Source organism: Ammospiza caudacuta, chromosome 13 (genome assembly GCF_027887145.1).
Source record: "Ammospiza caudacuta isolate bAmmCau1 chromosome 13, bAmmCau1.pri, whole genome shotgun sequence".
NCBI classification, from domain to species: Eukaryota; Metazoa; Chordata; class Aves; order Passeriformes; family Passerellidae; genus Ammospiza; species Ammospiza caudacuta.
In genome coordinates, this window is record NC_080605.1 from 15,637,074 (window position 1) to 15,658,600 (window position 21,527).

At 45.5% G+C, this 21,527-nt stretch overlaps 2 protein-coding genes across 2 annotated transcripts in view; one reads left to right on the forward strand and one right to left on the reverse strand.

Moving 5' to 3' along the window:
* The window catches only part of RSPRY1 (ring finger and SPRY domain containing 1), a 36,595-nt gene extending 30,865 nt beyond the window's left edge, over positions 1 to 5,730 (reverse strand). Inside the window, exon 1 of the mRNA XM_058813454.1 lies at positions 5,617 to 5,730. The gene's annotated coding sequence lies outside the window, so the exon portion shown is untranslated. The remainder of the gene's footprint in view (positions 1 to 5,616) is intronic.
* Positions 5,731 to 6,039: 309 nt separating this feature from the next.
* Positions 6,040 to 21,371, forward strand: PSME3IP1 (proteasome activator subunit 3 interacting protein 1). Its single transcript, XM_058813551.1, has 7 exons — positions 6,040 to 6,100; positions 9,453 to 9,595; positions 10,034 to 10,132; positions 11,933 to 12,054; positions 15,861 to 15,994; positions 17,852 to 17,916; positions 19,006 to 21,371. The coding sequence occupies exons 2-7, from the start codon at positions 9,466 to 9,468 to the stop codon at positions 19,221 to 19,223; spliced, it is 768 nt and encodes a 255-aa protein (XP_058669534.1). The 5' UTR covers positions 6,040 to 6,100; positions 9,453 to 9,465; the 3' UTR covers positions 19,224 to 21,371.
* Positions 21,372 to 21,527: the final 156 nt, after the last annotated feature.

Below are 21,527 nucleotides of genomic sequence, written 5' to 3' on the forward strand. Positions count from 1 at the left end.
CTTGGTGAGCAGACAATGTCTAGAAAAAGACTGAAGAAAATTCCATGTCTTGACAATTAAAGCAGCATCAGAGGATGGCCTGATCTTTCAGTGGGCAGAGTTGAGAGCCACCTTTGTGGTCTCCCTGCCAGCCAGGGAAAGCTGGCTGCTCTTTGCTAGACAAAGTTCAAGACTGTACTGACAGAGCAGAAAATGCCCTTCAAATTCCCTTTCCTGCTGTGAGTGGATACAGTGACAGCTGCTCAGAGACTGTCACTTGAGCCCAACACAACATGTAGGTCACTAGGTTAGCAAACCTGCCTGGGAAGCACTCTTGGAAAGCACAATTCCTGAACGACCTGGGACTCCCAGAGCTCAAGAATTCAGAACCTGAAACAGCTCAGGGCAGGTCACTGGAACCCCCTTATCTCACCAATTTCACGGGATCACAGAGCCAATAAGTTGGAAGAGACCTTCAAGATCAAATCCAACCTAGCTCCAACACCTCAACTAAACCCTGGGACCCACTGCCACATCCAGGCTTTTTTAAACACATCCAGGGATGGTGCCTCCACCACCTCCCTGGGCAGCCATTCCAGAACTTCATCAACAGAACTCACTTAAAACAACAAAAAACCCACTCACACAAGAACTCAGCTTCATTTCTCCCCATCTGTCTCTTCAGGTTCTGCCCCCTGGACCTTTCCTTTCTGCTCTGCCACTAACCTGCCAGGAGAGAGCCAGCTGTGGATTCACCAGCCAGGTGTAACAAGTGTCCCTGCCAGGTCTCACAGGGGTCCTGCTCCAACCACTGAGCTGTGCTGTTTCCTTACAGTGTTTTAGGGCCCCTCCAGCACCAAGAAAACCAGAGGAAGTTGCTCAATGTGCTGTGGCCAAGGGGGGGAAGAGGCCTGAGAGCTGGCCTGGCCATGTGGAGGTGGGTTAGGAAGTGGGAGGATGATGAGCACGTGCCCCACAAGGCACTCTGACCATGGCTTAAACAAGACTGTGCACTCAGTTCAGTCAAAAAAGGCAGAAAGCACAAAAACTACTTAAGAGGCTTTCAAAATCCTGTAACAGTACCAGGAACACAAAGTCTCAGCCACCTGGGGCTTCTGCTAAATAACTTTCTGAGGAATTTCAGAAATTGTTTTGATAATTACATGTAAACACCACTTCACTGAATGTTACAAAGGGGTAATGCTCTAGAGAGAGAATAACTCACCTATTGTTAATTTTTTTTTAAATCTTTTATTTCAGGACTAATACATTAACCAGATTGAGTGCAAACACACACCATTCTTGGACTCACCACTAGCTGAATGTTTTTAAAAGCAGGGAGAACAATTCTAAGCCTGATCCATGCCAGACAGCTTTGCCTTTAGAGAAAAAAAAAAAAAAAAAAAAAGAGCATCAGCAGGTTGCTGGGTTTTCTTTTTTCAGTATGACTTTCTAGCATGCCCCACTGTCTGCAGGAAGGTATAAGATAAATGTGAATGGTGCAGCCTCCTGGCTTGTAGCTCACCAGCTGCCCCCTAACCTATGATACAAGCTGTAATTGCATCAGTTTGTGCTCATGCACTGAAGCCAGAAATCCAAAAACCCATGCCAGCACTTCAGATCAAAAAGTCTTCAATACTCGTCCTTCTCCTACCTAACACAACACCAAGATATTCAGATACTTAGAGCAAAAGGGAGGCATTTTCTATGTGAAAAAAAAGCCTTAGAAAGGGAGAAAGATAATGACACTTGTGTTTCATATGCTCAGAAGCCACTCTTTCCCTGAGGGGAGAGATTTATTAGGAAAAAGGTGGATTTCTTGTTACTGATCATGGTAACTCCCTGAACTCCACCTAATAAACATGCACTGAAAACCAAGGAGCAGCCCCTCATCCCAGACTTTGCACTGCCAGGTATCCCTGGAAGAAAAGGGATAGATAAAGCCCAGAGCTGCCATGGCAGAGCTGTGCTCCCAGAGCACAAGGCTGGTCACAGGAATGGCAGATCAAGGGCAGGTAATTACAAGCACTCCTGAAGAGAGATCGTGATGCATTGGTCAGCCACGCAGCCTCGTGAGTCATGTGTGAACATTTGACTTTTATTAGACCTCAGCAATATAATGAAGAATAGAAAAGGAAATAAAGATCATGCTGGCACAGTCACTGCCCTGCAATGCTAGCTTTACAGTTACCACACACAGACCAGGAAAATTAAATATATTTGTCAGGACACAAGGCAATACAATGCACATGAGATACTTGAAAGACAAGGAAACTCAGAGTAAGATCTGCACTGCTTAAAGCAATGAATAAATTCAAAGTCTACTGAGCAATCATAAGTTCAATAGAGGGAAAAAACCACAAAAACCAGTTTGAAATGCTGAACACAACATATTGATAATGGAGCAGAACAGGACAAATATCATGACATTAGCTGGCCTTCACTTTACTACAAGCTGAAGCACTTTAAGTTGTTGCCTCTGGGTTGAGAGGGAAAGCACACAGTAGTCTTACTCCACTTTGTGAGGATATCAGCACATAACTACATGAGCAACTGAGGACATTTCCAAACACAGCACATTGCCAGGTAGGGCAGATAATGAATTCAAAGGAAATTTGAATGAAGAAACCTAAGGAGTTACAGGCCAGCAAGTGTCCTATGACAAATCACTGCCTTTATCACTAACTTACTGCTCACACTAATAAATATCTTCCTGTTATTCCTCAATTTTAACAAACAAGCAAAAAGCTGGAGGAGAATTGACTCTGATTGCACCTGAAGGGCAGAATATGAGGAATGTCTTACTTTACAGGAGGGAACCAAAACATTTCAAGTGATCTATTTCAGTCCTATCCATTAGACTCACAGCAAATGAAATGCACTTCAAGCTAAGACCTCCTATGTGAAAACACTGATAATGTACCAAGGGAGAGCACTGCAGGGCTGTGCAGAAAACCATCATGTCCCGCTCAGAGGAAGAAAAAAAGAACATTTAGAAAAGCACAGAATAATGTATCAGCGAGAGAACAAGAGAGCCACTGAGTGATCACCAAATTACAAGGCCACACAGTAAGATAACACAGTGGCTACCACAAAGCTTTGCAGTGAAACTCCTGTATAGGAGGCTGAAGGTAAATAAAAAGGAAAGTTAAAGACCCCAGGGAAACCAATAAGCCCACCTCCCTGCAAACACCACTGGTATCACAGCTGATGATAAGGGAGGTGCGTGGACAAGCTGGATTAGCTCTATCAGCAATCTAAGAGTGGGTAAACAACCAAGGCAAGGCTAATAAACAATCAGCATCAGCAAGAGTTATCACAAGAGTGGTGCAGAATGCAAAACACAGCACTAAAATACCCTGGAGGAGCTTCCTGCTCAAGTGATGGACAGGGGAAACTGAAAACTTTCATTTAGCAGCAACCTCAAGAGAATGTCTGGATGAAAAGGGAAAAGACAAGAAGCGATCACACAACTACAATTGTGCTTCACTCATCTGAAAAAGAACACACCACAGGAAATTCACAATCTGTTCAAGCAGACCTATAAATAGGAACAAACAGCAGAGATTGGGGCACAAAGCAATAACAGCAATGTCCTAAAGGGAGGGACAGAGGAATGGGTGCCAGGAGGAGAAAGGGCCTGTTTTGCTGAGTGGACTTGGGCAGAGAACAAAGACACAGGCAAAAGCGCTTACAGAAGAATGGGCCAGATTTAGATCAAAGAACAGATCAATTCTGTGCATTTGGATAAATGCAAAACAAAAACACATTTAACAGCATCACAGACGCTTAAAATAATACAACAAGTTTTGAGAATGCAGAGTCCTCCGGAAATCCACAATCAAATGCAGGAGTCCAAGAGGAGATGAGATGCAAGGGAATATTTCAGGTGGCTCAAAGGTGATGAGAGCACTCACTGTTTTAAAATCTGTATATTTTAATAAGAAAAGAGCAAAAATTTTAATACCAGGAAGAAAACAAGGGAAAGTCACAGTAAACAAGTGGATGTACATTTCCATGTGACAATAATCTCATAGCAATGATGGATGTAACAGAAAATTAGCAGAACTGAGCTGAGGACCAGCATGAGGAAAGAAAACAACACCAAAACAAACACACGCATTCAATACAAGACAAAAAACCTAAAATCCTGAGACAAAGCTAGCGCTAAGTCGAAAAAAAAAATCTCTTATATTGAAGAAAACAAACACTGACACAGACATAAAATGAAAAAAAAAAAAAAAAAAAAAGAAGCCCTACCAAACATACCAGAATTCAGAAATCAGAGCAGGCTGAATTAATTTAGGAGAGAAAAGGCAGCTCTTATGTCTGTGCTCCTCCATGGACCAAAGTTTCACTGTGTGAGAAAAACTGGTAACACTGGCTGCGCACCAAAATGAACTGTGGGCTCAGGGATCAGAGGTTGCAATAATGAAACAAAGTGACAAGTAAAGTGACTATCAGCCATTCCTGGGACTACACTAAGATTGTGCCTAGGAGGGACAGTGCACCTACTGCTATACAGCAGAATACATTAAAAAAGCAGTTCCCAAAAAGAGGGGATCACTGAAGGCCTGCGAGACAGAAACAGCGATCAGGAGGACAGAATCAAAGGGCTTAAAAGAGAAACTCATGCTCGATATGGGCATAATACCAGCAGTGAAAAAATCCTGCTTTAGAGGAACTGAAGTGGGAGAGCAGAGCCGAGGCGCTGCCGCAGCCGCAGCAAAGGTGCCGCTGCCCAATCTACCCCCAGGAATGTACAACAAGAGATCCAGGTAAACGAGCGCATTTGGTGGCCCGCTCCACACCTCCACATCTCCGGAAAGACGCAAAACTTGCTGTGCAGAAGCATTTTCACATTGCGAGCCATAAACAGCGTTCAGGATCTGACTCCTCTCATTGATGTGCAACACCCGAGGGCTCAGCAGCCCTGCCGTGTTTCCGAGCTGCCAAGCAGCACCTGGAGCCCGTGACTCCGCGATCCGATGGCATTTTGCCCCCTCACACCAGCCCCGCTGTGGCCAAGCCCGTGTTTTGCAAGTCATACGAGCCCCGGGAGCTCTCCCCGCTCCCGGGAGGCGCCGTTAGGAAGTTGCAGCCCCTGCGGGCCCCGAGCAGCGCCGCACTCGGGGCGCCCCAGCCCGGCACTCCCCCGTTCATTCACCTCCCGCCGCCTTCCCCAGCGAGCTCCAGCTCCACACGCCAGCCCAGCTCCGGGGCCTCCGCCAGAGCTCAGCCAGCCCGGAGGCTGCACCTCGGCCAGGGAGGTGCAGGGAGCCCCGGTACCCCCGGCTTGCCCTCCCCAGATGGCCCCAGTGAGGTAGCCGGGAGTACCGGGAGTCCCTGAGGGGCAGCGGCACCAACCACAGGAGCCCACGGGACCCCGGGCCGCCGCCTGGGGCCGGGGGCTGCGCTGGCCCGGCCCCCGCCCCAACCTGGACTCGCGCCTGGGGGAGAGGAGGGCGGGGAGCTGAGCACGGAGCCTTCACTCACGGACGCGAGGCCGGCAGTGGGGCCGCCAGCGGGGCCACCAGCGCCCAGCCCGCCGCTGTCCCTTCCCTTCACCCCGATGCGCGCCCGCTCCACCCCAGCCCCGCCGCGCCCGCCAGCCGGGCCGCGTCCGCCCTGCCTCACCTCAGCTCCGCACAGCCCCGCCGGGAGCGCAGCGGGAGCGTAGCGGGGCCAACGCAGACCCCGCACCCTCCGCCCCTGCCCGGCCCCGGCCCGGCGCTGCCGCCGCTCCTTTGTGCCGAAAGATGGAGGCGACTCACGGCGCGGCCCCGCCCCGCCCCGGCCCCGGCCCGCCCGCGGCCGCGCCCCCCGCCGTCTCCCAGGCGACCCGCCCCGCCCTCGGCCTCGCCCCCGCCGCGGAGCTTTGCCCAATCGCGACTCGGGGCCGCCGTGACGTCATCCTTGCAGCCAACCCCCGCCCGCTCCGCGCGCCGCTCTGCCCGCCGTAAGCGCGGCGGGGATTGGCTGCCGCGGGGGCGGGGCCAAGCAAGGAAGCGCTGGCTCGGTTGGCCGCGGCGGGCGGAAGGGGCGGGGCGGCCGGCGGAGGGGAGCGGGGTCAATGGCGGCGCTGCGGGCCCGGCGGTGCCGCTCGCTCTGAGGGGCCGCGGTACGTGCCGGGGGCGGGCCCGGGGCGGCGGGGCCGGAGGGAGCGCCTGGCGGCGGGGATAGCGGCGTGGCCGGGCCGCCGGGCCCTGGGGGTGCGGGGGTGAGAAGGGCCGGACTGGGCCCCGCGAGCGCGGCGGGCCGGAGGCCGGAGGGGAGGTGCGGAGAGGACCCGGGGCAGCTCCAGCCCGGCACGGCCGTACCGAGTTCTGGGGTACCGCAGGCAGCGGGGCCCGGGCCGGGTTCAGGCCGGTGAGGCCGATTCATCCCGGGCCGCTCCGGGCTCGGCTCGCCGCGCCTCGGCTGATGCGGGGCGGGGAGCGCTCCCGGCCCGGCCCGGCCCCGGTGGGTTGATGGAACGGGCCGGTAAATCGTGCTTGGTGTTTACAGGGGGCTGAGTCTGTTGGAAACTGCGCTCCGGTACCCAAGGCACGGTCCCTGCCCTACATCTGTTCCAGCCTCAGTGGTGGCAAGGGTGGGGAGGTTTGGGAGGTTTTGTGATCCTGGGGTGTTACCGTCTGGTGTTATAAAAACGTGGTTTGCAACTGTGACAAACTCCTGTCATTTGCAGTGACAGCATAGCCCTAGAATACCTAGTCACCAGACGGAAACACTGATAAATAGGGAAAAGTTGCCAAGTGCATGTTTTCTGTTGGGTCTGGTTTGTGTGTGTTAGCTTCAGATGGGAGAGGGCAAAAAATACAGCAAGATGACCAAACATTACAAGTACAAATGAACTTTAATCTGATGCTGCTTGATGGGGTTTTCCCCAAGATGGGGTTGTCAGTGTCAGGCACCAGTTTTCAGGCTGGTGTTGGAAACACCATTGCTGCATCTCAGGCCATAATTAAACCGTAATCGTGGTTTAATTGATGTATCAATTGATGTATCAATTCATCATGTTGTCTGAGCAGACCGACTGATCCAGGTGGTTTGCTGCTGAAGGCTGTAGTCCCCAGAGGATGCACAGGACTGTGTTCTTGCAGAATCCCTTTCTCTCAGTTTGCTTTTATTACTTTCTGTCACCATTGCATTGGAACCTTTTGTTTCCTCTAGGCTGAGATGACACAAGTGGAGAAACAAATTATGTTGTTTATGCAGCACTTGGATAGCAAAGCTGGCCTTGTGATCAGGACCTCTATTCAGCAGTGGGATTCAATTTTTATCTTCTCTGTAGGTTTCCAGCTTGAGCCACCTTCAGAAATTGCACTCAAAGAGCAAATGTTCCATGCTTTCTGGAAAGCGGAGTTAGGGTCTTAGGGTGGATTTTTTTTGTTTGATATTAAAGAAAGAAAGAAAGAAAAGTTTAAAGAAGATAAAATCACCCGCCCTGGATCTGTCCTTCCTGTCCCCAGCTCCTAACAGAATTCTTTTCTCTTAACTTCTTTTAATAATTCTAACCTTAAGAATGCATCCTGCTGTAACAAATATTTGTCCAGTGCTCTATCCTTGATTTCTGCTGAGACTTCAATTTTTCCATTTTTGTTTCAAGCAATGCCCCCCAAAAGTATCAGTTTTGGGATTTCAGGACTTCCTGCAGGACTGGTTCCTTGTGGTATGAAGGAAGGATGATAATTTGGGTTTCTTCCCTAATTTGGGTTTCTGCATCCCTTCCTCCTTGGAAAAGTTCTGGGATCTCTTCTGTGCTGAAATGCAGGGTGAGATCCCAAATGAGCAGTACTTGGCACAACTGTGGGCAATCCTTAACTTGCTGCAGTTATCCAGGGAGATGATAAAGCAGAAAAAAGTTATGTGTGCCTGTCTTTAAATGAGCAGCTCTGTGTGTTGTGTTTGTGTTGTGCTTCTGTGTACAGTTTTGAGGTACAGGCTTGAAACAAAAACAGGCATTGGGGCTCCATGGAGCTGGCAGAATAATTCTGGAAGGAGACACCCAGGACTGAGAGAAGCAGTTTGTTTCATCCTGGGCTTACAGGTGTCAGGACCATGAGTTTATTTGTTAGGCTGACTATTGGAGCATCTCCACCCTGCCCTGGTACTGAAATCTTGAGCAGAGGTGGCTGCAGTGTGTGGGAAGGGGCTGTGCTCTCTGCAGGGCAGTGCTGCTCATTTTCTAACCCCAGCTCTGTCTCAGCCCTCTCTCACTCAGCTGTTGAGCTCCCAGGCAGTTCTCCCCAGTTTATATCCTGGGCAGTGTTGTGTGGTCATGGTTCTGTGGGATGTCCCTTTGGGCAGTTCAGGACAGCTGTCCTGGCTCCCTCATGGTGTTGGAAAAGAAATGAAATTTAGCAAAATATTTAATTATAGTGAGTTGTGTGTGAACTGGTTTGTTAAAAAGTAGTTTTGTAGCCGTTGAAAGTGTGTGTTGGGTTTTGTGTGTTGCCTAGCAGGTAGTCTTAGAGATTTAATAAATAATTAAACTAGTGCAAGAAAGTAAGAATGCTAACCTGTCTAGAGGCAGCATACAATGCTCTTAGAATAAGATAAGCAGAGGATTAATGATCTTGTTTGTGAACCAAGGAATGTATCACAAGGGGTCTGTGACCAGGCAAGGGGAACAGGGAACTGTTTCTTGGAGACTTTGTTGTGAATCGCATGTATAAGAGGGAAGCACCCATACGTGAATTTGGGGGCTCGGACTTTGGGACGTGAGTCCCCCAGTTCCCCGGGCCCTTAATAAAGCACCCACAAAACTTATCCGAGTTTTGTGTCATTTATCAATCGGGCAACAATGGTTTCTTGTGTAGCTCCTCACTGGCTGAGTGTAAAACACTGGAGATTCCTCTACTTAGACTAAATCTAAAAGGCTGTTATCAATGTTCTTGTCACACCAAGCCCAAACCCCAGAGCTGTTCCAGCTGCTAAGAAGTTTAGCTGTGTCCCAGCCAAAGCCAGGAGAGTTGCTAATTTCTGAAATCTCACTGTTAATCACTTCTAAATAAATGCATTCAACAACTGAAAACAAGCAAGCTTTCTCAAATTTTCATAGATTGGCCAAAAAGACTTGGGATTTGATGTTTTGCCATCACTTTATTTCTCTTCAGAACATATGTGGAGGAACAGAAATAAAAGGATGAGAGTGTAGGTGAGGGTGTTTAATTTAATTTTTTAAAAATATTTATTTAAGCAGAGTAAATCCATTAGAACATGACTTTCAGAAAAACAGCCTGAGGCAGACAACTAACAGGAAATATATGAAAAAAGAGTAAAGAAGGAGTAGTAGATGATGTTTATTAGTTTTAGCAGTTATGCAGTGAGTTTGTGTCTCAGTCAGTGCTTACTATGCAGTGTTCTTCAGAGAACTGGAGTTATTGTGAGGACAGCAGGTCTGTTTTTCAGGATATTTATTAATCACTCATTGAAAAGCATGATCAGACTCCTGACTGTGTTTTTAGCAGACAGTATCCCACCATGGAAGGGGGAGATGGCACTGCTGACCTGGTGATTAACAAGAGGTTCGTGTCTGAAGCAGAGCTAGAGGAGCGGCGGAAGAGGAGGCAAGAGGAATGGGAAAAGGTCCGAAAACCTGAGGACCCAAAAGGTATGGGCTCACTTTAGTAATTACAGGGAAAAGAGCTGAGGATTTTTCACTTTTGTGGGAAATATAAATTCTGGAAGGAGACACCCAGGACTGAGAGAAGCAGTTTGTTTCATCCTGGGTTTACAGGTGTCAAGAGCACAAGTTTCCTTGTTAGGCTGAGTACTTGGAGCATCTCCACCCTGCCCTGGTACTGAAATTTTGAAACAGAGGTGGCTGCACTGTGTGAGAAGGGGCTGTGCTCTCTGCAGGGGAAGTGCTGCTCATGTCAGTAATTACGGGAAAAAGATGTGAGAATTTTTCACTTTTGTGGGAAATAAAAATTAAAAGTAATGGCTTTTAGTATTCTGTAATTGAAGTGGTTTTTATATGAAGGAACTGAGAACTGTTGGTGGTTTAGTGTTTCTAACCTGGTCTCCCTTCCTGATTTGTTCCTTTCAGAATGCCCAGAGGAGGCATATGACCCACGGTCCTTGTATGAAAGGCTCCAGGAACAGAGAGAAAAGAAGCAGCAGGAGTTTGAGGAGCAATTTAAATTCAGTAAGCAGCAAACTGCTTTGTATTTGCAAACTGCAAACTGTGTTGTATGCAACAGCTGTGCACAACCTCTGAGTAAAGCACCTATCTGCGTGTTTTGTCTCCCTCTCTGAGAGGGAAACAAAGGCTTCAGAGAGTATTGAAATCCTGGATTTTTAAAGGAACATGTTCTGGACACTGAGGCAGCACTGCACACATGCAAAACTCAAAAGGTGTTTGCAGTTATCAAGCTGCAAGCCTGCAAAGTGTTGAATACTGAATATTGCATATAAAATAAAAAAAAAAATCCCAAACAAACTTGATAGCAATGCACAAAGAAATGGCAAAGTATTGTGGTTTTGTGACTCTTGAACTCATGCTTTAACACATTCTTGAATCAATTAAAGAAATCCCGTTAGAGCAGCTATTTCCAAGTCATAATTATTTGACTAAAAGTGATTTGAAAGTTAACATTATGATTTGGAAGAAGTAAATTTACATGTTTTGATTTTTTAGAAGTAGATGTTTGACTCTTCTAATGAAATGTCTGGATTTCTGGTTTTATAGAAAAGTGTTTGCCCTTTGAAAAGTGGCAAGTACAGATAGCAGCATTAATGCATTAAGTCTCCAGCTGGGCCTACAGCATTCTTTCCACTTAGAGTTTCCAGTAAACTTCAGTAGACTTTTGATCCCATTTTTGGAGTCATTTTTGGTAACATGACTAAGCAATTCTTGCTGAAGGAGCTACCCAAAAATTGACTGTTAGCCTGAATAGGAAGTGCTTCTAGTAACTGCCTAAATGAATAGTTTTTTCTTGGCCAGTTATATTAGATCTGCAACAGCTTTGTTTTGGTAATCCAAGTACTGGAATGGGAAGCAGCCCTGAGAAATAAACCCACCTCTGCTTTTAATGCAGCCACAGCAGAATATCAGACACCACCTAGCCTGGAGAACAAAACCTGCTGCAGAGTGCCTGGGAGGGAACCTCAATAAAACCTCAGCTCAAAGCACCTCACTGGCTGCTCCTCTTAGTTTGCAGATGAGTCAGGCAGAAAATGAGATTAATTCATGTCAAAAAATGTCCTGAGTGCCACTACTTTTGCTCTCTGAAGGGGTCCTCAGTAGTAATAGTGAGTGCTACAAGTTACTGTTGAAGGATTTATGAATGAGCTCTGCATGATTTGGAAGGAGCAGGGATTGGCTTTTATAAAGTAACCTCAAATAATCATTGATTTCCAGAGTTTTTCTGTCAGACACAACTTGCCAGTTATGGGTGTAAATGGATTTCCTAGTTTGCCCTCAAAGTGACTAGGGCTTGCCTGTGTGGGTTGAGGATTAAAAATATGGTGACTTCATGTAAAAGCCTAACATATGGAATTAAACTTTAATGAGGACTAAAGATGATGTTTGGGCTAAGATTTCTGAGGATGACTACAAAGAGAAGGATTTGGTCTTCCTGAAACATAATCTTTGTTGCCATTCTATTTAAATAATTTGCTCAAGAGGCACTGAATATTTGCAGAATAGGAAATAAAAGACTTTCCTGCTGCACTAGCATGTACTTTCCTTAAAATAGGGTAGCATTTTTAGAAAGAATTTGATTTTATTTGAAAATTAGGAGTTGTCTTGCTTCTACTTTAAAAAAAAAATTGAACTGGTGTTAAAACTAATTAGGTAGGAATTGTTTGCTCTAAGAAAATATTCTTCCTCTTTTGAGGCAAGAAGTGTGGTTTTTTTTTTAGTTATTGGTTGGTTTAAGAGAATTCAGAGGAGACAGACAGACTTGGTGTCTGAAACCAACAAATTTCTTCTTTCTTTATTCAGAAAATATGGTAAGAGGCTTAGATGAAGATGAGACACATTTCCTTGATGAGGTTTCTCGACAGCAAGAGCTACTAGAAAAGCAACGAAGGGAAGAAGAGCTGAAAGAATTAAATGAATACAGAATATCCTTTGCACTAAGGTGCCTGGTGGTTACCTGGAGGAGGGTAAGAGTGGGCTGCAGTTTGTTCTGTCACTTGGCATTCTTTTTATAAAGCTGCTTTACAGAATGTGTATAGTGATACATTTCCAAAGTTTAATGGCTTCATTGTAGCTTTGATAGACCCCTGCAATGTTTGATATTCCCCCTCAACTCCCACTTCTTTGATCCTTTCCTTCTCCCCTCTGCATTGTTTTGGGGTTTGGTTTTTTGTGTTAGTGAGGTCATGAAATACCATAATTTAAATGAAAAAGAGAGCATAAAGAAAAACCAATATATTATTTATAATATTTTGCTTTTATCTTCTTATGAAAAATTACACGCTCTTTTTTTATCTGTATATTGCCTGATTTTAACATTCCTGTCTGAAATAATGTGTGGATTGCTCTCTCTGTTACTCTTCTTGGAGTATTAGATGCTTTCTCTCTTGCTGATTCTTTCAGGATGAGAAATTAAATACATCTGATTTTCTTCTGGGAAGTCAGTGCCCATGGAGTCCTGGCTCCTTTGGGTAATACACACTTGTAGGCAGGATTAAGGACAGGACAGTTTGGCTTTGCTATTAAATTTGCCTAATTTTCTTGTAGATATGCTAGAAAATCATAGAGGATGTTTTTCCTCTCTAATTAGTGCCAGTCAAGGGAGGTTGGAATGGTTTGAGAATTTCTGTGCTAAGCAAAATGTTTTTTTGAGGTTTACTGAACCTGTGCAGAATCTGATGGTTTCCTTGTCTAGATTGCTTTTGAGTTAGAGGTGAACAAAACACAAATGCTCAGGGAAGCTTTAGTATAGATGAAGAGTTTGTGGACACAAGGAGGTGACCAAAACCAGTCAGCAAATAAAATTGAATAGTGAATATTACAGAGATTGGTCTTACCTTGTGTTAGTCAATGATTTACAGTTTGGAGCACATGTCCTGTGAAGAGCATCTCAATTAGCTCAGGAGTGTGTTTAGGGAAAAGCAATCCTGATGAATTTTTTAAACTTCAGACATAGGCTGCAGTTAGCTGATGGCTTTGGAGTATTTTCTTGATTTGCTGTATCTATTAATGGGATATTCATGGATATATTTAGTTTTGGTGATGGTTGCTCTTGGAGCTGGCTGATCCAGGGTTGTGCAGTGTGAGATGGTGCTGTGGGAGCAGCTGACAGCTCTTGTTATGTCATGTACATCTGGGCTGAGCCACACCAGCCCTGGGGGGATCTTGAGTTGCCTTGAATTGGCCACATAACACACAGATCCCTGAACAGCCTGATCAAGAATTACAGAGCATCTCACCTCAGTCTTTGCACTCTTAGTAGTGTTGGTGCCTCTGAATCTGAAGTCTTAATGTAAAAATTAAACTTATTGCTGATGGAGTGGAGGAAGGGAGAATGTTTTATAGCCACCTCATCTTGTGAGAAAATCAAAAGTGTTGCCCATTTAATTTCTTTTTTAAATTGACTTGTGTTTGAAATTTTTGGTGGTGTTCTGAAATGCAAAAGTGGATTTTGCTTCTGCAGGTTGTTACTATAAAAACAAATTTATCACTGCAGTGACAAAAACCACTGTGCTGCATTTATAGGTGCTGTTTAAGTGCTCTTCCAAATTAATAAGAGCAATGTCAACCCAATGGATTTCACTATTTGCTCTTTTTCCTGCAATAGCATTTAATTTAAGCTACCCAGAGGCATTAATTTCATGGTAAAAACTGTGTCAATATTCAAGTACAGAGATTTTTTTTTTCTTAATTTTTCAGGTTGAACAGTCACAAAATTCTACATCCTCAAGATAAATATGCCTTGGAATATTTTAATGTACTCTTGAGCATAAGAAATTCATATGCATGGATGAATAGGAATTTTTCTTTCTCCTGCATGAACAACTAGGTTTGTTTGTTCCTTACCTATGCAGACCCCCCTGTTCAGATAAAGACTTACAAATATTTTTAAGCCATTTCCAAGAAGTATTTGAGAGCAAGATCAGCTTGTCTTTACTGCTATCTAAATGTAGGAACAGTCCCCCCTCCAAGAAGCTGGCTTTGCTGAAGGACAGCTTGTTTAGTGCAGTTGATATTTAAGATTGAGAGGTTTGTTTCTAATGTTGTCTTCCTGAGAGGGAACACTTCTTGGCTGCCTAGAGCATTACATTTGCTAATGACAGCAGGATGTATAAAATACCTACTAAAAATGTGCTGTGCCTTTCTAGTTGAGGAGGTTTAGGAGAATGCCATCCTGGATGGAAGCTAAAAGCCTCTAATTTGGTACTTTCTTTTAAAAGTAAAAGAAAAGCCTTTGAGTTCCTCAGTCAGGCTTAGACTATAACAAGGTAATGGACCTGAATGTGGCAGTTGAACACTGCAGTGTGTGGAAGAATTGTGTGGCAGCATCAAATCCAATCAGCATGAGGAGCTCTCAGATGATTTCAGACAGCCACAGGATGGCACTCCTGTGCCATCTCAAAAACAGATAAAATTGAACAGTGGTTTGGGCTGAGAAGATTTTTAGTTGAAGTAAGGAACAGTTTGGGTTACTGATGTATCCTTAGGAAAATCAAGTAATAAATGGCATCTGAACATTCCTGTCTGTAAAGGGATTGGAGACTGGGTGTCACTTCAAACAAAGTCTAAAAGTTTTTGATTTTGAGATGTTCAGTGGGGGAAAAATCTATGGCTTCAAATATATGGGCCACCAATGTGAAATTCACTATCCAATATTTGTCTGCAGTGATTGGGGCATCTGTGAAACTCCAGCTTGTGGAACTGTAGTCAGAAGAGAAACTATTAGAACACTAGGTTTGAGTTTATAAACATGCTTTTAAACTAAGTTAATTTGCCTTTGCCTGTGCAGTTAAAATTTTTGCAGAATTTTGTGTGATTTTCCTGGCACCTCATCTACAAACAGGGTCCTTGTCAGATTTCCCTTCATCACACAAGGAGATGTGTTCAGTGTGTGCAGAGTGTGCCCTGATAAACACACCCTGCTCCTTCTCATCCCATCTGAGAACCTGCTCAAGCTTCTCCACTTCACTATAGGTTTCAGCTGCATTCCACCTTGCTAACACTGTTTTAATCTGCTTAGCTTTTCTGAGCAGTTTTGGGGGAATCTTGGACCACAGTTCCCCTTAATCAAAGTCTCCTTTCTCCTGGGATTGGTGCTCAGACCAGCAGTAGAATCCTTGTGGTCCTCACAGAGAGATGAGCTGCAAAGGTGGAGTGCTAAGGACCAAACCAAAAAATGGAACTGTTCTGAATTGCTAGGCTGAAATCTGCTGGGCTCAGCATAAAGAGGTCTGAGGAGTGGAAGTGAGTGCATAAATTGCTACTTAGCTTTTCTGGTAAGGATTAGAGTGTGGAGCAGCAGATTTGAATTACAAATGTGTTGATCCCTATAGAAGGGGAAGTACTGCATTGCCTTTTTGGTTTGTTTGTTTTGGTCCAGCCTGACCTTTTTGCTTTTCTAAGGAAAAGGCAGGATGGTGGATGTGTTCCTGGGTGCTGGGTGTGTTGTGTTACACCTTTCTGGCTTCAGAACAGCAGCTCCCAGGCTGCTCCTGGACATCCTCACAGGGAGAGCTGGTCCTGATACCAGAGAGAGCTCCAGCCCCAGAGGGGAAAGTGTCTTCTCCTCTGGCTGAGGCTACCAGCTCAGTGTCATCACAAATGAGTTTATTTGGGTAGAATATGTGAATGAACTTCGGTCACTGCTGTCAGCAGAGCTGGCTAAATATATCAGGGAGGAAATGTCTGTTCTCCCCATTCCTTCCCAGCTGATCCTTAACCCTTAATTCACAGCACTCTCACTAAAGTGGGAGTCAGTATGGACCCAAAGAAGGAAACTGAGAAGAAATTGCCCATGAAGTCAGTGGAAAACAAGAACAAATTTTCTCAGGCAAAGCTGTTGGCAGGAGCTGTGAAACACAGAAGGTTAGTTTCACACTTCTATAAATTCCTGAGGAACGGAACCCAGTTAGCAGTGTAAAGGGAGACAGGCCAAAACTGCCTCCAGAGAGTGAGGTGTAAACCTTAGCCCTAAAGAAAAAGGGGGAAGGTATAAGAAAAGACCAGTCTTGTTTCTATAGGCTCTCACAAACTGTGGGGAAAAACATGAAGCAAATCAAATAGATAAGTGTGTGTAAAGCAAGTGGGCAGGATCTTCATTTTAGAGTGCCAGGCTTGGGCAATCCTGCTTGGGGTTTGAGGGAATCTGTTTTACATCTCTGTTTGCAGATATCAGTGTCACCTCACAAATGCAATTTCATTCAGGTTGCCTGATTTATCAGCCAATTTTACCTGTGTTTAAAATGGATTATTTTAATGGATTTACACTGATACATCAGCACCCTTTCCATCCCAGCTGGATTTGTGATGTGCTTGCTGCTTTGATCTTGGCCTGCAAACACAGCTGCTGGTGTACTACAGGTTATGGAGGAACCAGGCATGTGGGACCAGACTTATTTCCCCCAGATGAATCATCTAATACTTGAGATGATTACTGACATCTCAAAGTGCAGTGTGTTCAAATTGTCTCAGGGAATGTGAGATTATTTTAGAAGCTTATCTTGTAGGGTGATGTTTAGCTCCCAGTACAGCAATTAATTGCATGTCTGAAAACTGAAGTAAGCACTTCCACCACCTGATGTCTGTGGGGTTGGGTGATAGTTTGGGTTTTAGGAAGGCAGAAAAGAAAAACCTTGAGCTGATAACAAGCAGCCAAAAATGTTGTTTTTGTCTTGTAACTAATAGTACTTAACCCAGTGGGATGTACAAAAGGAGCTGGCATGTGCTTAATGGTACTTCTGAAGTCTGCAGATGGCATCTGCTTAAAGAGAGCATCTTAACTGACATGTCAGTGCCATTGCACACTTGCTTTGCAACCTTCTATTTTTGCCATCTTATCTTTTATTGCAAAGTGGCCCAAAGCAAGTGTAGTGTGAGCTCATCATCTGCTCCCTGAGCTTTGTAATTTCCTCTAAAGGATGTATTACTATTAAAAGCTCTCTGCACAGAATAACCTTTCATCTGTACTGCATGTTCTGATAGGGACAGAAAAGAGTTAATGCATCCTAATGCTCATGCTTCATCAGTTCATCACTGCAGAATCTGGGAAGCATTTGTTTGTGTGGATGCCTTAGCACTGGGAACGTGCAGGAGTCGGGGGGAAATCTCAGCAGTGACAGGGGAGAGCTGTAGAAGCTCTGAAGAGTCAGGAGTCCCAGTCATGCTCCTTTCTCCCAATGCCACTTTGGACCCAGAAAGGACCTTTGTGGACACTGCAGCTCTGTCCATTGCTGTGAGAGTGTCTGAGCTGGCTGGGTGCAAGGTTTCTGGATGGTTTAGAACAGGTGCTTGAAGGAGGGGAAGGAAGCCCTGCAAGGGAAAAGTCATGGATATTGGCATTAGCAAGTGTGGTAATCATCCACACGTGCAAGGCTGTGGCCATGGGGGTGTCTGAAGCTCAGCTAGTCATTCCCAGTCTCCTGTGGGGCACATCCTGCTCAACAGGCAGCTCCAGGTTGCTGTGCAAGGGCTTTGACTTGAACTCTAAGAGGTGTGTTCCTTTCCCAGGATAAAAAGTGATAGGGGTAGTGTAGGTGTTGCTGCTTCCTTGGATCCTGCATGTTCCCCAAGGAGCCTCAGTTAAAGGCAGGTGGAAGTGGTGATGGTCATGAGGGGACCCTGCTGGCATCTGCTCTAGGATTTAAGGCAAAGATGTAACAATGACTTCACAGTAATTAAGTGGTTGCCTATGAAGAACAAGACACTCTGTTATTTTTTCCACAGTTCAGATGGTGGTAACAGTGTCAAGAGGTTGAAATTAGACACTGACCACGAGGAAAAGAATCCAGGTACGTCCGAACTTCTGTGTGTGGGAAGCTCTGTGTCTGTCACTGAACAGCAGCTGAGTTGGGGTTAAATCTCATAGAGGATTTGCATTTCTGTTCCTTCACTGGACAGCATGGACTTTGGTTGGCATGTTCTCTTTTAAAGCAGTAGAAATGGTAAGTGTGGGAGCTGACAGCCTTCATGGAAAATAGGGCTACAGGGAACCTCTGAAGCTTATCAGGATGTCCCCTGCCCAAACCAGCCCTGACAGATGCTTGTCTAAGGAGCTCTGAAGTCTCCACATATAGACTGTCCACCTTCCTTTGAGAGTTTATTAATCTGAAAGAGTTTAACCTGATAAGTAATGGAATTGTCCTTAGGTGCATTTCAAGCCTAATGCTTGTTCTGTGGGCAGGAGACACAGAGAACAGATCATCCCCTTCCTCTTCACTGCAGCCTTGCGTGTATTTGTATACATCCACTTCATGCTCTGAAGTGATTCAGTCCATCCTGAAATCAATTTGTTTCAGAAAATTGTGGGGAACTAGAAGAAAAATGAAGTTGTGTTTCAGCTGTAGCTGTCAGGGCTGCAATTGACTTGCTGTCAAGCTACTCTGACACAAATCGGGTGAGCTGCAGTTGTGTAACACAACCCAAGGCACTTCCTGAATCTCCTTCTGTTCAGTAAACTTTCAGAACAGCAGAAATAATTAATTAGCCATGGAAGATGGGAGATGTTGACTAGCAGAATAAGGGAATAAAACTTTTTCTCAACTATGCTGTTATATTGCAAAAAAATTACTCAATTACTCAAAGCAGAGCATTTATTTAGTGGGTTTGGTACTTGACAAGCATCAAACTGACAACTTTAGAATAAAAAGATCTGTAATGCCAGCATAGAGCAGGAAAAAATCCCCTGAGGTAGCAAGTCCTTCCTGTCAGAATGCTTTTATTACAGCATAAAGCTGCCTTATGCTTTAATTAAATCCTGAAATCATCCCCTGCTTATGTGGGAAAAGCAGGTGAGCGACACATGGCGGTTCCTGGGCTGATTGAAAGCACTCTAATTTTTGACTGCACTCTGGTTTTTGACTGAGGTTTGTGTCTTGCAGAAAAGCCCTCGTGTGTGTCCCTGGGGAGCAGCTCGGTGGGAGGCTCCACGGTGCACTGTCCCTCAGCTGCCGTGTGCATCGGGATCCTGCCCGGCCTGGGCGCCTACTCGGGCAGCAGCGACTCCGAGTCCAGCTCGGACAGCGAGGGCACCATCAACTCCACTGGCAAGATTGTCTCCTCTGTCTTTCGTGGCAACAGCTTCTTTGATGGTCCATAACACAACCCCTCCGTGTGTAATGTAGTGCAGAATATCTTCCAAAGCCCTGGTGGATGCTTGTTGCATCCTTCTGCCCCAAATATAATCTTTCTAGCTAACCTCTCAACTTTATTACACTCAGATATTCCTGAAGTAACTCATTATTTCCCCCCCCCCCACCACTCCCTCCCCCCCAACTTTCCATTTCTGGGGTGCATACTGAGCCTGGAAGAAAAGCTGCCATCCTAAAGCAGAGGGCACACCTAACCATGTCACAAAGGTCTGAGGGTATGGAGGAGAGAGCTTTATCTTTTACAATTCTTATGGAAAGAATTATGTTGATTTAAGAAGTTTATACAAGACTAACAGGCAAAAAATAATCACTTGAAGCAGTGAAGTCTTGTAGAAGCAGCCATGTGTTCTAAAATGTCATTTTTATTCTGTATTTGAAAAATGGGGGCAGAACCAAATTTGAGCAGATGGTGAAGTGTAGATTGCCATGACACTGTAAAGAAGTTTTAGTGTTACATGATTAAAGACATTCTGAATGCATTTTTTTTATCTCTGCCTGTGCCATTCATAATTGTTCTCACTCCATTAATCAATTTGTGCTCTACCCAAACAGCCAGAGCAGACTGTTTGGGTCCAAACCACCATCCAGGAGAGGTGTAGGTCAGTTTCCCACAAAAGCAGAGGTGGTGAAGGAAAACTTGGTCTGAGTGAGTTCACAGGAACTGCAGGTGGGTTTTCTGCTCAAAGGCTGCTCCAGCACTGGGGCTTGACAAGTCATAGAGCTTTTCAGCAGCAGTGTCCTGAAGGGCATGAACCCAGAGTGGGTGGGACTCCCCTGTTCAGCCAAACTCCTTTGTATGGGAATTGGAGAATTCCAGAAGTGGGGCTGAGGGCCCATCCTCTCAATCTCAGTGTGCTGGTGGCAGTTTGGAGGGTTGGAACAGCTCAGCTCAGGGGTGGAAGTCTCTTTGTGCAATCCTGCTCTAAGTGCTGCCCTTGTGAGAGCAGCTGGTCAGTGTGTACCAAAGGACAGTCACCTGGAGGTGGCACTGAGGGACTTGGGAGGGAGCAGAGAAAACAAGGCCTGTAGTGGATTCATGTCTTAGCCTCAGTGCTGAATTTTCCAAAGGAGATGGGGAGAGTTGTGCTCACAATGCAGCTATCCTTAGCCAAACACCCTTTCTGTTTGCACAGCCCTGTTCCACAGACAGATCTTTACAAACACACTGCAATTCCTCCCCTGCACTGGGCTGCCTGGCACCTCCTGTGTTTGCTCCAGAGTTGCTCCTGCCTCTTCTCCAGCTACTGTAATTATGGCACTTCCAGGTGGGAAATAAGCAGATTTCGTGCAGCTTCCCTAATGCATTGCTTTTGGTGACTTTCGTCTTACTGAGCTATGGAATGAAATGGAAGTGGTGCACAAAAAAATGCATGTTTTTTTTATTAAAGTTGTATGGGCAGGAGCCTCAATGAGTTAGTATGAGAGCTGCTGGTGTTCCTCCCTGTCTTGAAACTACATCAGTTATCTGACTGTAGAGTCAGAGCAGCCTTGCCCACCTGCCAGCATGCTGGGCCATTTTCCTGCGTGGTATCTTGCACAGCTGAAGTCAAAATGCCTGATTTAGCCAGAAATTTATAGTGGGAGTTTCCAGCCAATTGTGGCAAGTGCAGGTGAGATGGTGTGTAAATTATGGAGTGTAAATTTTGATGTGGATATGGCACTGTGCAGGGCCAGGAGGAGATATAATCCAGGAAAAGCAGATCTGAGGGCCCTCTGCCTTTCTCCTGTTCCTGGAAGAATGGAATAGGACACTTGGGGAATGCCTTTGAGTCAGCTCTGCTGTTCTCAGGGCCTGGCTCATGAAAACAAACTGCAGAGCTGTCCCAGCTCCTCACTCCATCTCTTGGTCCCATTTACCTTTGTACATCAGGAGCCATCTGACATTAAAATACTCCAGTGCAGGAGATGTGCTGGGAAGTGCAGTATGGGATGGACGATAAATCAGACCTGAAAAGGGCAGCTGTGGCAGTAACCTTGCCCTGGGCTGCCAAAGCTGGAGACAAGCTGGCTGTGGCTGGCTCCAGCAACTCTCATTCACTGGTGGGTTTAGGTACATTTTTTTGTTGTTTTTTAAGAAAAAACCATGACTGCATAGTGTGTGCTTCATCCCCTCCCCAGGGACAGCTCAATAAACCGCTCCTTGTCTGTGCTAGTTGTTAAAGTTTCAGGAGGTGTTAAAAAAACCCAACAAACCCCCACAAACACTCTACTAGCAGCAGAGTTTATGAGCTCCTGCAGCTGCATGCGAGGTT

What these genes read in the sequence shown, in the direction of transcription:
- PSME3IP1 (XM_058813551.1), top strand. Translation starts at nt 9,466, where the DNA reads ATGGAAGGGGGAGATGGCACTGCTGACCTGGTGATTAACAAGAGGTTC. An exon ending in GGAGCTGTGAAACACAGAAG is followed by an intron (nt 15,995 to 17,851) that starts GTTAGTTTCACA and finishes TTTTTTCCACAG; the next exon opens with TTCAGATGGTGGTAACAGTG. An exon ending in CCACGAGGAAAAGAATCCAG is followed by an intron (nt 17,917 to 19,005) that starts GTACGTCCGAAC and finishes TGTGTCTTGCAG; the next exon opens with AAAAGCCCTCGTGTGTGTCC.